Source organism: Grus americana, chromosome 1 (assembly GCF_028858705.1).
Source record: "Grus americana isolate bGruAme1 chromosome 1, bGruAme1.mat, whole genome shotgun sequence".
NCBI lineage: Eukaryota > Metazoa > Chordata > Aves > Gruiformes > Gruidae > Grus > Grus americana.
In genome coordinates, this window is record NC_072852.1 from 87,486,127 (window position 1) to 87,502,074 (window position 15,948).

At 40.4% G+C, this 15,948-nt stretch overlaps 1 protein-coding gene across 12 annotated transcripts in view; it reads left to right on the forward strand.

The window, feature by feature from the left end:
- Positions 1-336: 336 nt before the first annotated feature.
- KPNA1 (karyopherin subunit alpha 1) overlaps positions 337-15,948 on the forward strand; it is a 62,820-nt gene continuing 47,208 nt past the window's right edge. For 9 of the 12 annotated variants that reach the window (XR_008576161.1, XR_008576174.1, XR_008576182.1 and 6 more), the window contains exons 1-5: positions 7,758-7,872; positions 11,336-11,469; positions 13,113-13,220; positions 14,766-14,865; positions 15,645-15,739. Coding sequence is in view for 4 of the 12 variants with exons in the window: in XM_054818794.1 (XP_054674769.1) it covers positions 7,866-7,872; positions 11,336-11,469; positions 13,113-13,220; positions 14,766-14,865; positions 15,645-15,739 (444 nt within the window). In the remaining 8 variants the exon portion in view is untranslated. Of the gene's footprint in view, positions 476-6,847; positions 7,009-7,756; positions 7,873-11,335; positions 11,470-13,112; positions 13,221-14,765; positions 14,866-15,644; positions 15,740-15,948 lie in introns of those variants that run through there. The other 3 variants (XM_054818796.1, XM_054818795.1, XM_054818769.1) reach the window with 3 other exon arrangements.

Here is a 15,948-nt window from a genome sequence, read left to right on the forward strand (position 1 = left end):
CGGGGGGGCGGCGCCTTCTCTCTCCTTCCCAGCACCCCCCCGGCTGCGGCGGTGCCTCCCGCCGCACTACCGCTCCCGGCATGCCCCGCGGCGCACTGCGGCGGAACCGGCGAGAGCGGCGCGCCCTGTCTGCGGCTGCGCGGGACGCGCGCTGCATGCCGGGAGACGTAGTCTTCTCCGGGGCTGCGGCCCGCAGGCGTCACTGTCCTGAGGAGGGCGCCGCTGCTGCGCGAGGGGTGGCCGCTGCCGCCGCCGGTCGGGGTCGCCTCGCCTGGTCCGGCCGCGGTGCCGCTGGGAAGGGCTTTCCCTCCCAGAGGGCGCTGCGGTAAGGCCGGAAGCTACGCAGCTCGCTGAGCGCGTGCGCACTGCTGTCGCCAGCCAGCGCTGGGCAGGCAGGTAGGGAGGGAGCGGCGCTCGCGCGCCTCGGGCCCGAGAGGAGACAGCGCGGGGCCGGGCCGGGCCGCGCCGGCAGCAGGTACGGGGGGTGGAGGGGGAGAGCGCCGCCGTCCGCGCCGCCGGGAGGGGGGAGCCCTGTTGTCGGACCCGCGGCGCGCCGAGCTGGCGGAGGGGGGTGGATAACGGCAGCCGGGCGGTGAGCAAGGCCGGGCGCGGGAGGAGGGACGGGTCCCCGCGGGGGGTCGGCGATGGTGCGGGGCGCCTCGGCCCGGGCTGCGGGTGCCGCCGGCTGCGGGAGTCCCTGCCCTGCGCGCGTGCAACAGGCAGGGGCCGCGCGGGCGGGGCGGGGCCGGCCGGCGCGGCGGGAGCCGCGCGCGTGGGCTGGGGCCGGTCGCCTCCCGCCAGCTCCGTGCCGCCCGCCCGTCCGGGAAGCGGGAGAAGAGGGGGCTCCCGGGAAGCGGGAGGGCGCCGGTCCGGTCCTGCCCTGGCAGTCCCCGCGTGGCTGGTGGTGCGGCGGGGCTTGTGCCGGTGGCGGGCTGCCCTCCGCGGAAGCACCGCGCTCTGGGGCCTTAGAAGTCGGTGAGGCGGCTGTGGGGAGTCGGGTAAGTCCGTGCCACAAGGACGGGCTTCCCCGGTGCTGACGCGTGCCGGCAGGACCGGCCGCGTCGTTCTCTGGCGGGACGGGGTGTGAGGAGAGGCAGCGCCTCAGCTCGAGGGGGAGGGGAAGGAAAACTTTCTCCTGCGTCTTCCAAGCTTGTACGTTTCCTTCCCCCCCGAACCCCCCCGGGATCTTAGTTAATCTTACAAAAGCTATACCTCCTCGCTGCAATCATCACATCATAGCCTCACGTTATCCCAGCCACAATATTATCTCTTTGACTACCTTCATGTGATGAAGCGTTTGTGCTGTCTCTAATAGCCACGGTGGCCGTTTCTAATTGTCATGTCTCCGGAGACCTTATAACCGGCAGAAACTCGTCCCATTCATAATCTTTAAATTTGTATTGCTGGTACAAGAATACATGTAATGATAATTTTAAGCTTTGCCTCTTGAGGGCGTTTCATGAAAACTGAAACTCCAGGCTGAAAAGATATGTCATGAGCTGTGAAAATACTGGGCTGCTGTTTCTGCAAAATTCCCAAATGGTGTTGAATGGTTATGTTTAATAGACCCTTTATCCTTTATTCAAGCTGCCGTTTCTCTGGATTTTTTGTTCGCTGGTGTATTTTTTATTCTGACTGCTTAATCTTAATGAAAGACTTAACAAAGTTGGGATATGTCTGTGGGCTATCCAGAAATGGGATTACAATTTTATTCTTAGAAACTAGTTATTGTAAAGCTATTTTCTATGTACCTGTGGCAATTAATAGAATAGAATAGTTAATAGAACATTCTGTAAATTAATAGTTTGACTCAAACTAGTCTTTGGTGTATCTGTCCTTGTTTTTATTGTAACTTCTATGTTGTTCTCTCTGCACCATTACCACATGGATTGACGTGTGAACTAGCTCATTCAAGACAAGTTTGTTTCTACTTGAACTGTGGTTGCACCTTTTAATTACCCTGTAGACATACCCATAGGTGCAGGGAAAATGAAGAGTAGCTTGAGGCATGGTAACATAAGATGACGTGAGAGGTAGTGGTTTTTCTCAGAATGAGTTCCCTTGTCATAATCTTTCAAATGATGATGCTTCACTTCCAAGAAACATGGCTGGTTTGGGTGGGTGGGATTTCTACACCCCCCTCTAAAACTTCTAAACGGAATCTTTGTCACATCCCATCTCTCATTCCAACACTGTACCAAGTTGTTTACCTTTTACTGTCAGTGTGCCATCCATTCATTTTTTTTTTAAATTTTTTTTTCTCTTGATGTTATGTTCTCTGTCTCATGTCTTCAGACCTGGCTTGCTTATGTGGTCCTGTATATTCAGCCGAGTGCTGGTTCCTGGAGAAGTCGCAATTTAGTCCATTCAAAAAGGGAAAGGCATCAGCACTGACCAAAGACACTGTGAGAACTAACAGTACTACAGTCGGACATTGTAGCAGTTTTTGAAAGGTTCTTTATAGAGACTTTTAAGTGTAAATGTTTATTTAACCAGATTGTTTGATAGTCTTATTTCAACTTCAGTGTTTCAATACAGTGCTCTTCCCCCCCCCCCCCCCCCTTCTGTTGAATAAGCTAAAGTGAACAGAATGGTATGTTTTGTTTTAGACTGCCCTGTCTCTGGCAGGCTTGCTTTGATATCTTTCTGTCTGTCTCTTTCTCCATGATATTTTGGAATTTTTCTTCTGAAGTGTTTTACAAGTCCTGGAGGGGACAAAATGGGGGGGTTATATCATTAAGAACACAAAAGGCAACGCTAAAGAGGTTGCTAGGTTGGGAAACATAACTGTGGCAAGAGGTGAGAGGTTAATGGATGTAAAACAGTGCCCTCCAGAAAAATCAAAATCAAGTCAATGTGAAAAAGCATAAAATATAGCAGATTTAAAAAAAAAGATGATGTGAATTAGGGGTAGGGATTTTAATGTAAATTGAAAACATAAGGGGAAATAGACGAGCAGCAGCAAATAGCTGCATTTAATAGATTTGTTTAAATACTTCTGAAGGCCAAAGGGAATTGGGGTGTGAGGCAGCCTAGTAGGCTAAGAGCAAGACAAGAAAAACTGATGTTAAAGGAATTAATCACTTGATGAAATGTTGTGAATGGCTGAAATATCTAAACAGGAGGTTCCGGAATGATGTAACTGACAAACAAGTTAGAAAGACCAGACCACCTCTTTTTTTCAGACAAGGGTGGGAGTTGAACTGATGTGAAAATTATCCAGCTTCATACTTAGGGACTAAAGCCTAATGGAAGTCCTTGTTTAAATATTATAATGATACTCATGAAAAAATGCTGATGTGAATTGCAGAGATAAGGGGCAGCAATATGATAGAAAGTCAGTTTTTTTTCTGCTCTGAAGGAAAAAAAAATCCATCCTTAGTCTGCTACAGTTTTTGAAGTCTGTTAAGCAAGTAATGGATTAAACTGCTCTATATTATTTCCAAGAATTAATGTGGGGTTTTCAAAAATACAAAATGCCAGCAGTAGGATACAAGGCCTGTAGAAATAACAGTACTTTCAAATTATTTTGAAGAAGGTAGAGGAACTCTGCAAAAACAGCAAAAGTGAGTTGAAACAAAACACGGAGTGAAAACCTCTGCTAAATATAAAATCTCTAGAACAGTAGAGTTGGAAATTGTATTATGCTACTTCATGAATGTCTCAACCTGCATTAAATGTTGTGCAGGTTTAATAATTCATTTTGAGGATAAAAAGTAGAGGTAGTCTAAGGCAGGTGACAGTAAATATTCTTTCACCAGAATTGGTTTAAAAAAAGATGTTAGTAGCTGGAGGATATGAAAAAAGTGGTAGGAAGTAGTAGTAGATTGGACATCGCATTATCACTTCTGTTGATCCATTCATGTAAGGCAGGAGTAAATGGAGTTCAGTGACATAGAAGAAATTTTAAATTGGGATAAAGTGAATACGTTCTTGAAACATAATTAATGCTTAGTGTCATGAGGAGGCAGAAGCTAAAAGCATTAGAATTGAAAGAAATATGACTGTGTTCATGGATGTATGTAGAGAGTAATAGAGTCTGAATTTTCAGAGTTATGCCATAAGATGTAAGATTTAGCTAGTCACCAGCTGCTGAAAGCTTCCTTATGATCTAGAGTAATTATGTTCTCTTTTTCTATTTTTATTTGGTAGTTCAGACTGCTTTCCAGGGAGTTTGACACACACAGATTTTTTTTTTCTTTTTTTCCCCCCCCCAGTCTGGGCATAAAGTTGAAATTATACATAAGTGATATGCTGATTTTAGAAATAAATATCCTGTGGCTAAACATCCTGAATGTATTTATCTCCAGACAAGGCATTGTAAGCCTACCCAATCTAGTGCCAAGGTGATACTTAAAAGAAAATTCACTTGTTGATACATGAAAATGTCATTTTGGCAAACAAACCACCTTTTGGTGGCACACAAACCACAACTTACCTTTAAGTAAAGTCAGATAATAATGCTGTGATTAGTATTAGATTGTTGTGATGTGGTTTTTGTCTGAAGCAGGATGAGATTGCCTCTTAAAAGATGCAGGACTCCTTTGTATAGTTTCCACATGATAAGCACTTTAACTGCCTATGTCTTCTTGTTTTACCTTTTTTTTTTGTATTGCAAAATGATCAGAAAGGAGAAAAAAGGTGGTTTTGTGAATGTGCTGAGTGTTGGATTTGAGAGCTTTTGGTAGGAGGAGTACTAGGTGTAAATGGGATGAGGGAGGCAGAGTCAGCATCATCAGGCTTTAAAGTTCTTGGTTTTTGCTTGATGTGGCTGATACATCAGTATTGTGTGACTGTCTTGGTTGCTGATGTCCAAAGCTAGTATGAAATCAGTAGAATTTTGACTTACTGTTATTTTGTGCTTTTGCACACAAATCTTCTATAATGCTGAGTCATAGCAACCAATAAATTTGTTGAAGGCAAATTTGTCATCAGGGGAGGTATGAGGTAGGTTTGGTTTCAGTGCCTTCTGGCACTTGCAACCCCAAACAAAAGTTGCTTGAAACCATGAAGTCAACTTAATAGCTAAGTTTATTTTTAACCTAAATTGTTTTAAAGTATCTAGGATTTATTTTCATGATATGAAATGCTGAAAGTTGTGCCCTCATTCTCTTGTAAAGAATGTTTAGGGCATGTTAGGATGTTAGAAACTTTAGGATGATTTTTTTTTCCTGACAGATGATGACTCAAATGAGAGATGTCTTGTTTTTCAAATGGTCCAATTTTTAGATATGGCTTTACAAAAAATACATTGTGTGTCAGCTTCTTCTGTAAATGCAGGGAAGATGTTCTGTAATCTTAGTAAAAATACAAATGGATCTCTGCTTTAAAAGAAAAACAGATTACATTTTAGTTTGGCACACAGGAATAATCACTTTTGGTTTTTTTTGTGTAGATGGGCACGTTGAAGTGAAGTTGGTTGTTGTTTTTTTTTAAATGTTAGTATAATCCTGTGTGGGTGAAAAGTTTAATTCCCCATCACTAGATGCTTTGTTTTACAACTTGTGGGAACTTTTTGGTTTCAGGTTGATTGTGGACTGTGGGGTTATAGAAATCAGGGCAGTTAGTTTTGTTTTGTTTTTTTCGTTTAAACAGATTTATTGCACTGCAGTGACTTTGAATGCAGTAAAGAATTTTGTGTTTGTAACTCAAATCAGAAAGGCTCAGTTAATGAATTTGTTTTCCTTTTAAGTTGAACTGGCTTTGAGAGTTGGTTTTTTTTCACTCTTGCTCAAGTTAAAAGCTTTCTAGAACCTTGAAAGGTATACCTCAAATCAAAATGGACCTTTAAAAAAAAAAGGAACTTAAAACATCTTGGAAGTACCTTGGTGATAGTAAATATATAGTGAGTGCTAGATAGACAGTGTATAATCTTGTATTGATTTTTATTTCCCCCTCCCAAAATGTTTTCCAATAAATGTTGTAAATGTATTACTATTTGATTTTTTTCAGTGGTGTTTTTTCAAAAGAAACCCCAAAACATAACCTGTAAACTTTTAAAGATTGATTTAAGTGACCAGTTACACGTCTGTCAGTGCACGTAACTAGGACTACAGGCTGATGTGCCAGATCAGTTTTTGAGACAGCGTCAAGAGTTGAGTAATTTTGTTAGTGGGGTTTTTTGTGCTGTGTTTTTTTTTTTTTTTCCCCCTTCAACCAGAAGTATGCTTCCTTGGTTTTTTGGGTGTTTTTTTTCTCTTTTGTTCCTGTGTGTTTGGTTTTTTTTGTATAAAAAAGTAAGATCAGGGCCTGGCTAGTTGGTGTTGGCCTGACTTTAGGCATTTCTCTTAAAAAAAAAAAACAACAAAAAAAACAACCCAAAAAACCCCCCACCCTAATTTTTGTGAGCACAGAAAATTTTTCTGGATGTTACCTGGGAGTGTGATCAATTGGCCCTTCAAGATAAGTAATTTTGAGGGAGGGGAACCCAAAACCCAACAAACTTTTGATGTAATTATTGTTTATTTTTATTTTAAATGCATTTTCTGCCCCTTTTTTGTGGAAGATGAGATCATATTGTTGAAATGTGACATCCCTACAAACCTGACATCAGGTGTCCTCAGCATTGTTCAGATAATGCAGTCTATTTTCTTCCTTTGTTTGCTTTTAAGCATGTCTTCTGTATTAGAAAAACAATCAATATTGAACTTAATTAGTCTATGCTTTCATGTTCCATACTGTGTAAAATTTTATGTCTTTTCAGGCCTTGTATTAATTGTTGTAAATTTTAAGATTGGCCTTGTTTGAGGCAAGTAGAAGTCCAAATGACCAAAGAACTAGAACACGTTGAATTTGCCATAGATTAAGTGGATTAATACTTGCTTTGCTATTTCACGTGCTTATAAAGGTGATAAACAGAAATAATTGTCAATCAAGGCCGGCTACTGGGCATAGAAAAAAACCTGAGAGACTACGAAGCCTGCAAAAAAAAGCAGATTTGAAAGATACAGAGATGGGCAGCAATTCCACGAAGAAAGTCCCCTTGCTACTTCCAGTTTTTGTCAGAAGGTACCTAAAAGTCTGAACCCTTTTTCAAGGCTATATATGCTATCCATTTTTAGCTACAACTCTTATGTTACATTTGAAGCTCCTTTAATATTCTGGCCTTTTGGATAGCAGAACGTGGTGGTTCTGTTTCTCCTCCTCCATTCTTGTGTGATGGTTGCCCTAGGAATATGAGTCCCTGCTATTCTACCTAAGCCAAAGTCTCTCATTCCTGGTGCCTGCTGCTGCAACTTTCCCCAGCCATGGAAAATGAAATTCACATGATCATTTTGTTTCCGTGTTAGTGCTAGGTTTTGATATATCATCAGCAAAACTTGCTTTGTAGGTCTTTACAAATAATGTAACTCTTAATTTTATAGTGCCTGTGAGACATGTTTCCCATTCCAATTTTACAACTAGGGAAAATTAAGCAAAGGTTTTAGAAATAGGCTGTGTTGTGCTTGAACAATAGCTTTTTGTAGTTGAGATGATTAATGTCCTTTCCTCTAGATGTCCCAAGCTTTACAAGAGTCTGAAGACATTGGAAATTAGAAAGTAACACCCCTGTCCCTCAGGTGATACGGATGTTTCTACTGATGGGCGTTTCCATAGACCCCTATAATCCAGTATGCTTTGTCAAATAATTTTGCAAAAGAAGCAGATACAGCCTCACCAAAATGTTTATCTGATTGAACCAGTTTTTCGAACAACAGGAGCTGGCAGTGGAGAGAGAAGTCAGTTTGCTGATTTTCTGTATTTTCTTTTTTCCTCAGATAACACTGTCAACAGTGTAGAGACTTGGTGGATGTGTTTTCATCTCTCTAGGACGATGGCAGATGTAGAATGTTGCTCTAGAAATTTTTCCCAGGGAAATAGCATTAATGCCAGGTGATATTTTTATCATTCTACGCAATATATTATTCATGGTTTTATTATGAAGACCTTTCATTGTCTGTCACCTCCAAGAAAGCTGACAGTTTTTATTTCCACAAGATTTAAATACTTCTGTTAGCATCCTGACCCTGTTGCCTTATACCTTTGAAAAAGCAAATTAGAAGGACTTTCAAAAATCTACACTTCATGGGGAAAAAACCAAACACATTTGTGGCAAAAATGTTGGATTTGTAGGGACTGTGTTGATGAGAGTAATGAATGACCAAGTGCTGCTTTCAGGGTAGTATTTTTTTTTTTAATTGGATGAGTTTTCTAATCTCTCACTAAAAGTGTCAGAAGATGATGCATCCTTTAATCAGAGGTCAGTGAATTACTCAAACAGCTGTCCAGGTTATGCTGTAGGTATTTGGTGTGATGTCAAGAAGCATGATAGTGAGGAAGCTTTAATTCTCTAGGAGGTAGAGTCCTGTGGCAGAGCCAACAAGCACACAAAAATCTCCGTAAAGGTTTTGTAGTATAGCTGAACCATTTCTTACCTTGATTAATTCCAGCTTCTCTCACTGCTTGGAGTTCTGTTTTGACAGTGCCATTTCCAACATGGATTGTCCTTTCAGGGCCAACAGTGCCTCTCGTATCTTTTCACTATCTATCTGCCTGCAATCTAAAGGAGAGATGGCAGTTTGACAGTACAGTTGAGCTCACAAGTGTGCCTCCAGTGAGCCCTTTCCTTCTGACAAACTGCCTCTGTTAGGAAATGTAGTGTGTCAGATCATGGATCTTCAATATAACTTTTTTTATCACACTGTTTCTTTTCAGTCTCCTTGTCTGCTTTAATTTTCAAGTCTTCCTCTTCTGATATATTTCCTTTGGAAGGTAGAATTCTTGTAGATCTACACTTCTGAAATATTTTTTTTTTCTTATTCCCGCCTCTAATTCCAAAGAAGGAAAGTTTGTCTCAGTCTTTAGTATCAGCAGTGTGTATGGTAATCTTAGTTTCAGTCATCTTGCTTATATATACTGTTATGCAGGTCTTGATTTGCAAGGCCTTTATTTTTGCATTTGGAGACCTCTGACACGTGGAATATCCAAGAGTATTAGTCACATGGCATTCCTTCTAGCAAAGCCCTTAAGTCTAGTGACAGTGATAGCTGATTTAAGAAGGCAAGGAGTTAATTTTTGTTCCTATCCAGATAATTGCTTGGGACAAGGTAGGTCATTGCAGTAAGTGACTCTGTGTTTCCTAGTGCCTCTGAATTTCTTTGACTTGATGAGCAAGGAGAAATGCAGTACTTTTCCTTTCTTGTAGTAATGTGTGCTTAGAACACATCCACGTTTGGTAGGGTACTTGTCTTGATCTGCAAAAAATTTGGGGATCATAATTGCCTTAGTGAAATGCAGACATTGAGGAATAGATGGAGTTTTTAATTTTACTAAAAATAATTTTTTTTTATGGCAGCCAAACTGAGGAGGAGAAAGTGTCATATGGGGTTTGAGTAGTGCTGCATAAAGACCCAAAGAATACACCATGAAAACTCCTCACCGGGTTGCCAGAGGTTTTTATCTATGGACAGGAGTATCAAAAAATGGAAAATACTATGCTATCATTAGGAAAGAAAAGATGGGTAGAACATTTCCATGACAACCACCACTGATTTTCACCAGAAGTAGTATTAATTGTAATAGCGCAGAGAAGATCCAGGGTTTACTATTTGCTGTGAAGAAATTACCATGGGTGAATTTAAAGTGACCATTGCAAGATTTTCAGTTAAGCCACAGCAAAGCTGCTGGAGACAAGTGAGAGGCAAATTGAAGTTGTTTTGCCTCTGTTGTTTAGTCTGGGGGAAAGGCTACATCCTGAAAAATGGAAAAGGACATCTATAGAAAACATCCTTGGATGACTGTAACAACTAATGTAGTATTATTTTTTATGTTGCTTTCAGTGCAATCTGTGACTGATTTTGAATACAGTAGTTTTATGTCCCTTAACAGTTTTTTAAATCTCAATTGGCAGAATACATTAATGCTTGAAGTGGTGCCCAAAATGTCTTCTGTGAAAGTCAGTGCTGATCATCAGAATTCTGATAAATGGTTGTCAGGTACAAGTAGCAGCAACTTAAGAAGAGGGTCTAATAAGAAGCACATTTGGGTATCTTTTTTTTTTTTTTAAATCTTTTAAAACTCTGTGCTAACTGAAAGAAGAGGAGGTTAGAGTAGACTCAATTATATGTTTGATGCATTTTAAATAGGAAACCTAAGCTGCTGAGAGTCTGTATACACTTGTGTTGCTCTATTTTAAAGTAAAAAGTGCACAGGAGATCATTTATCACCTGGTGATTCTGTGCTTACGGAGTCTGAGGTAGGTAGTATGTTTAATACATCATGTTAGGACATTTGAAAGAGACCTTTAAAAGCCTTGTAGAGTAACTTCTTATATAGCATAGTTTCCTAAATTTTGTATCAAACTTGCAGATATTTACAACGTATTGGAGATTCTGCATCTGTATGAAGACGCACGGAAATACTGAGATGTTTAGAATTTTGTTTCCAACCTTTTTTGATTTAAAGGGGGGGATGTAAGGAGAGAAGTAGCAGCAGAATGGAACACTGAGAGTAAAGACCTGATCCGCAACCTATTGATTAGAGGGTGAGATCTTTCCACGCAGTTTTATAGCTAAGTAACTCTGAAGCACAGCATTGTACATGTGAAAATCATCACAGGTAGATAGAAATGCTTATCCAGAGTTACTAAGACACTACTTGGAAATTACAGACCAAAAAAAGGCCCTTCTGCATAAACAGTGGCAGGGTTAGAGGCTGGGGGTGGGCAGGAGGAGAATAGCACTGCTTTCTTTGCAGGAGTGAGCATTTTCAGTGGTTAAACCATCCTCACCTAAAATTTCTCTCTCCATTGCATTTTTCTTGTAGGTCTTGTCTGGATAGAAGGAATACAAAGCTGTGTTGAATTAATTTAAAATGTGGATTTGGAGTGTAAAAAAGCCCCTGTACTGACTTGCAAAGTGAATTAAGCTAAAAAGCTGCTAAGACCCCTTCACTTCTGAGTGAAGACAGGGGAATATAATTAATTTGACTAATTCCCTGTGTGGAGAAATGTTAAGATTTATTAGTGCAATTTTCTTTTTAGCCTAGGCTGTATACTCTGCCTTACAGATCTTTAGTTCTTTCTTAATAAAATATTTTACTTACTCATGTCTTGCAGCCTCAGAGAATAAAATAAAAGTTTGTCAGTCTGATGTGAAGAACTGGCACACTGAAGTGACAATTCCGTGAAATTTTGCTTTACACCTTCTAAGTTACTGGAAGTTATGTGATGGGATACAGTGAGACAGTGGCTGGAAGTGCATGGCTGCAGAGATTAAGAGATGGAGGCAGAATTTAAAATGATGTGTTGTTGAAGAGTAACTTTTTTCTGACTTCTCTTTTTAATTGTATTATAAAGGAATCATGACGACCTCAGGAAAAGAGAATTTCCGACTGAAGAGCTACAAGAACAAATCTCTAAACCCTGATGAGATGCGTCGCAGGCGGGAAGAAGAGGGTCTTCAGCTACGGAAGCAAAAGAGAGAGGAACAGGTACTGTACCACAGCTGTGGTAACTGTAACCAGTCCTTAAACAGCCTTGTCTTGCACTGTCTCTAGCTCTTGGCTTCTCCCAAGCCTCTTCTTAGTTGTTCCTGCCCTGCCAGATTCATATATAGCCTGAAATCAGAGTCACTTGCAGACTTTATTGGCTCTTCTGCAGGTAGTACAAAACTTGAGTGAGCGCTTCTCATTCACTCAAGAAGTGAATTGGCCAGAGCAGCTTAAAGATGATTTGAACAAAGCTAGCTGAGCTTGCACTGAAAGTGATTGAGGAATTCCTGTTTTGGTTTTGGTTTAAGGATGTGTTTTTTGTGGGTGGTTTCATTTTCCTTTTTTTTCCTGCTGCCTGAGTTGTGGTGGCTTTAATCTCTGTTCAAAGAGTGGCAAGCTGGGGTGAAATGGAAGGAAACGTTGCAGCTGGAATAGGAGGAGGAGAAGGTCTGACCAAGTCCTTATTAGTTGCAGTAATGATTTTCCTGAGGGAAGAAATAATTTGTTAACCTGATTCTTCTCAGTTTTCTGTCTCTAAGTTTCATTTAATTTATGAATTTACAAAAGTTCATGCTATGTTTATGCCCATAAGGCTGTTTTCTTGAGTAGTGGATTTAGTATATGTTTTAAGCAAGATAATTGAGAAAAATGCTTGGAAATGAAGCTTTTTGTTTGGGTTTTTTTTGGTGGGTTTTTTGTTGTGTTTTTTTTTAAGCTGAACAACCCCACAAAAACAACCTCAAGCCTCTGAATTTTCGCATAACTTGCCAACGTATAAATTTTGGTTTAAGATTGTATTTGAGCACGTCTGTTGAGCTTGAGTGGGCGCATCATACAGTAGCTTAGAAGGAATAGCATTCCACAAGGATGCCTATCACTGACCTCAGGTTGGTATAGACTTAGCAGTTTTGCATATTGTTCCCTCCCCATTTCTCTGGAGAGAAGAGTAACAGCAGGTCTGTTTGTCTTGCCTGTCAGCAGTGGTGCAAATCTGACATGGTTCAATGCTGGAGTCTTGTTTCCTGAACTCAACAGGCCAAGCAGCACTCCCAAACCCATCTTGTTATTGCTAGTGTTTCTTCCAAGGAGACAGCTGGATTAAGGGGAGAAACTGTAGCCTCTCTAGCTCTTGTCATGACTTATCAAACTGGGTACCTTCTCTAAGTGGTAGCAACCAAATTCTGTTCATCTCAGTATAATTTCTTTAGACCATTCCCATGTGATCATCCTCCAAAGCTCTCTCTTTGCCACAGTAACTCAATTACCCCAGCCTTTGCAGGTGTTCTACAAAGGTCTGTTATACACAGCAATTTTTCAGGTCTTTGAGCCCCACCATCCTCTGCCACTTGGTTGCAAGAAAGCAGTTGTCTGGAAGCTAGAGATAGCTTGTTAGTGGAGTGGAACGGTGAAGAAAAGGGAATATCGGTGAGGATTTTCCAGAAATGTTTGGAACCAGTATTCTAGCACATTACTGTTTTCATTTACTCCATGACTAAACTTTCTCCGTTTACTGTCAGCAGTCCTGTAGCCAGTAATACTAGCTTCTTTCAGGTGATAGCATATGTCATTTTTATTGCAGCCTAACGTGATGTGCTGTGTAGATACTGGGTATATAATATATATTAAATACTTTCTCTCTTTAGTTGTTTAAACGCCGAAATGTTGCAACAGCTGAGGAAGAAGCGGAGGAGGAAGTGATGTCAGATGGTGGCTTCCATGAGGCTCAGATGAACAACATGGAGATGACTTCTGTAAGTGATGAGAAAGAATACAGTGCTTGTTGAAACTGAGCAGACCTGTTGTGCACTGACTTGAGGGGAGTGGAATTCCAGAAAAATGTGAAAAACAGCATTCAAAGAGCTTATGGACAGCTCTTAAATGCTTGTCTCAGTGAACAGAGAACAGAATACATGAGAAAGAAATGTTGTGGATTGAGTGAGTGGTTGCTCAGTGGATATGCTTTCAAGAAAATTAAATAAAATGTCATTGTTCCAGGCAGGCTGATTACTTCCTGGTTTTGATGTTGACCATTATGGGTGATTTTATCAACTGTTGCCCAGAGTTGTTGCGGTTTTTAAATCTGAAATTCATAATGTCTGAAACATGAAAATTCAACCCAGGCAATGTGTTATTGCAATTTACAAAGATAAAAAAGGAGCTAGGTGGAAATTTCTGTTAGCAAACTTTCAAGTGACACAATTTTTAGCCAGGGTGTTGGAAACACAGCTAGACCTAGCTATCTGCACATGTCCTTGAACTCCAATCCAAGTTGGAATTTCATCCAACAGAAGAACCTTTTAGTGGAAGTTAGGCTTTTCTTTCTCCCTGTTTTTCTACCTCAGTTCTGTCCCTGAAAAGAAAAATGGTAAGGGATTCAAGTTGTAACAGAGAGGATTTCTTATATGAAATGAAGATGGTTAAAAAGCAAGGCAAGGAGCCTATCTAATTGAGATAGGTATTACCATTATACAGTTCACTATTTTAGATATCATTAATTTCTGGGTCTTAAAAGTTGGAGCTCTTAGCTATTACAGACAAAGCTTAAGTATTTTCAGCACTGTCATCTGTCTCCCTATGTATCTAAGGGTTTGGATCAGATCTGTCTGAGGTTTTAAATCAGAAGAAGTAGAACAAAAAAAAAATCTGACTTTCGTTATGCTTCTTTACATGGATTTACATGTGTGATGAACAGAATGTCAGATTTTAGCTGGCATAAGAAAGGTCGCTGATTTAATTTAGCTGTATTAGTGGAAATTATCAGTGTTATGGAAAATTTAATACTCTATTTGATTATGATGACAAGCATTAGGTTTGTCAACTCCTCTAAAAATGACAAGTCCTGTACATTTTGGTGTAAGAGAATGACTCAAAATGTACACATTGCAGAAGTCTAAACAATAGCATAATTAAAGTGGTATGCTTGCATAACTGTAATTGCTGTTCCATTTTAAACTACCTTTTGTTGAAGCTGACAATTTTACGTTTATTTTAGAGGAGGAGAGATGTTAAAAAAGGGGAGAGAATACTGGTGAGAGGTTCTGAAGAGTGATTTTCTTGCCATAGTTTAAGTAACATTTGAATTTTGGCTTTCACAGAAGACTACACTTAAAGAATGATGGTGCTTATGTAGATGTACCTGTATGATGACTCATTTGTTGTCCATAATGGTCTTACCTAGGTTTTTACTCAATGAGAGAGAAACTTAATACCAGTTTAGCAAATGTTGTATTCTTTTTACCACTGATCTCAGATTTTCTTTTCCCTCTTGTTCTCTATCACTCTTTCTGGAATCCTAGAGTGCAGTCATCACTTCTGATATGATTGAGATGATTTTCTCCAATAGCCCAGAACAGCAGCTTTCAGCCACCCAGAAATTCCGAAAGCTTCTTTCTAAAGGTAAGGAGCTGAAATTACTTGGAGAAAAATGTAGAAGGGTCCCTGGCATATGTTTTTACTTTGACAGCAATGAAGATTGAGTTTTGTACAGAAATTTCTATATGAAGCTCTGTTTTGCAAAATGTCAGCTAGGTGTATAGTCATTTCTGTTCTTGAAATCTGTAAAACTACTAAGTGATGCAGATGTGATGTCTGCTCTTAATGTAAGTTTAAATATTGTAGGCAGTGTCTCTATGGCTCCAGTATGCTAATTTACTGAAGTTGAGCTCTGCGTGTGTGCATGCCAGAGCGACTTCACAGAACTGCTCCTGTGAAATTGGTCTGCCTGAGTGCATTATTGTTTTCAATCATGACACTTCATTACCTCAAAATTCAAGCCAGAGTCATCTTATGGTGACAGATAAGAACCCATTGCCTTTTAGTAAAGGTAAAGCAGTATTGTAGAAAAAGAACATGTTCTCAGAAAAGACGAGTCAGTACATCACTGGATATAAGACTTTCTTTACTGTGAGGGTGGTGAGGCACTGGAACAGGTTGCCCAGAGAGGTTGTGGAGGCCCCATTCCTGGAAGCATTCAAGGCCAGGTTGGATGGGGCTTTGGGCAACCTGGTCTAGTGGAGGGTGTCCCTGCCCATGGCAGGGGGGTTGGAACTAGATGATCTTTAAGGTCCCTTCCAACCCAAACCACTCTGTGATTCTATGATGATTTTGATGCAGTAATTTGAGAGTTTCCCTACAAAGAAATGAATGCATCTAACTTTACTTTTTATTTTAAATAGAACCAAATCCCCCAATAGATGAAGTCATAAGCACACCAGGAGTGGTGGCCAGGTTTGTGGAGTTCCTCAAACGAAAAGAAAACTGTACATTACAGGTATACATATATCTATCTTCCTATATTATGAAAACATTTGGTGATGCAAATTAGAAAAAAAAAAAATCAGTGGTTTGCTTATTTAGCTGTACTTCCTCTTTTTTTCTTTACTAGGATGAAAAAAGCTGTTTTACCTTCAGGGCTTCTAGCAAGACCTCTGAATTGTATTGTGTGATGGCTAGGATGGGGTCTTCATGCTAACTTTCTCA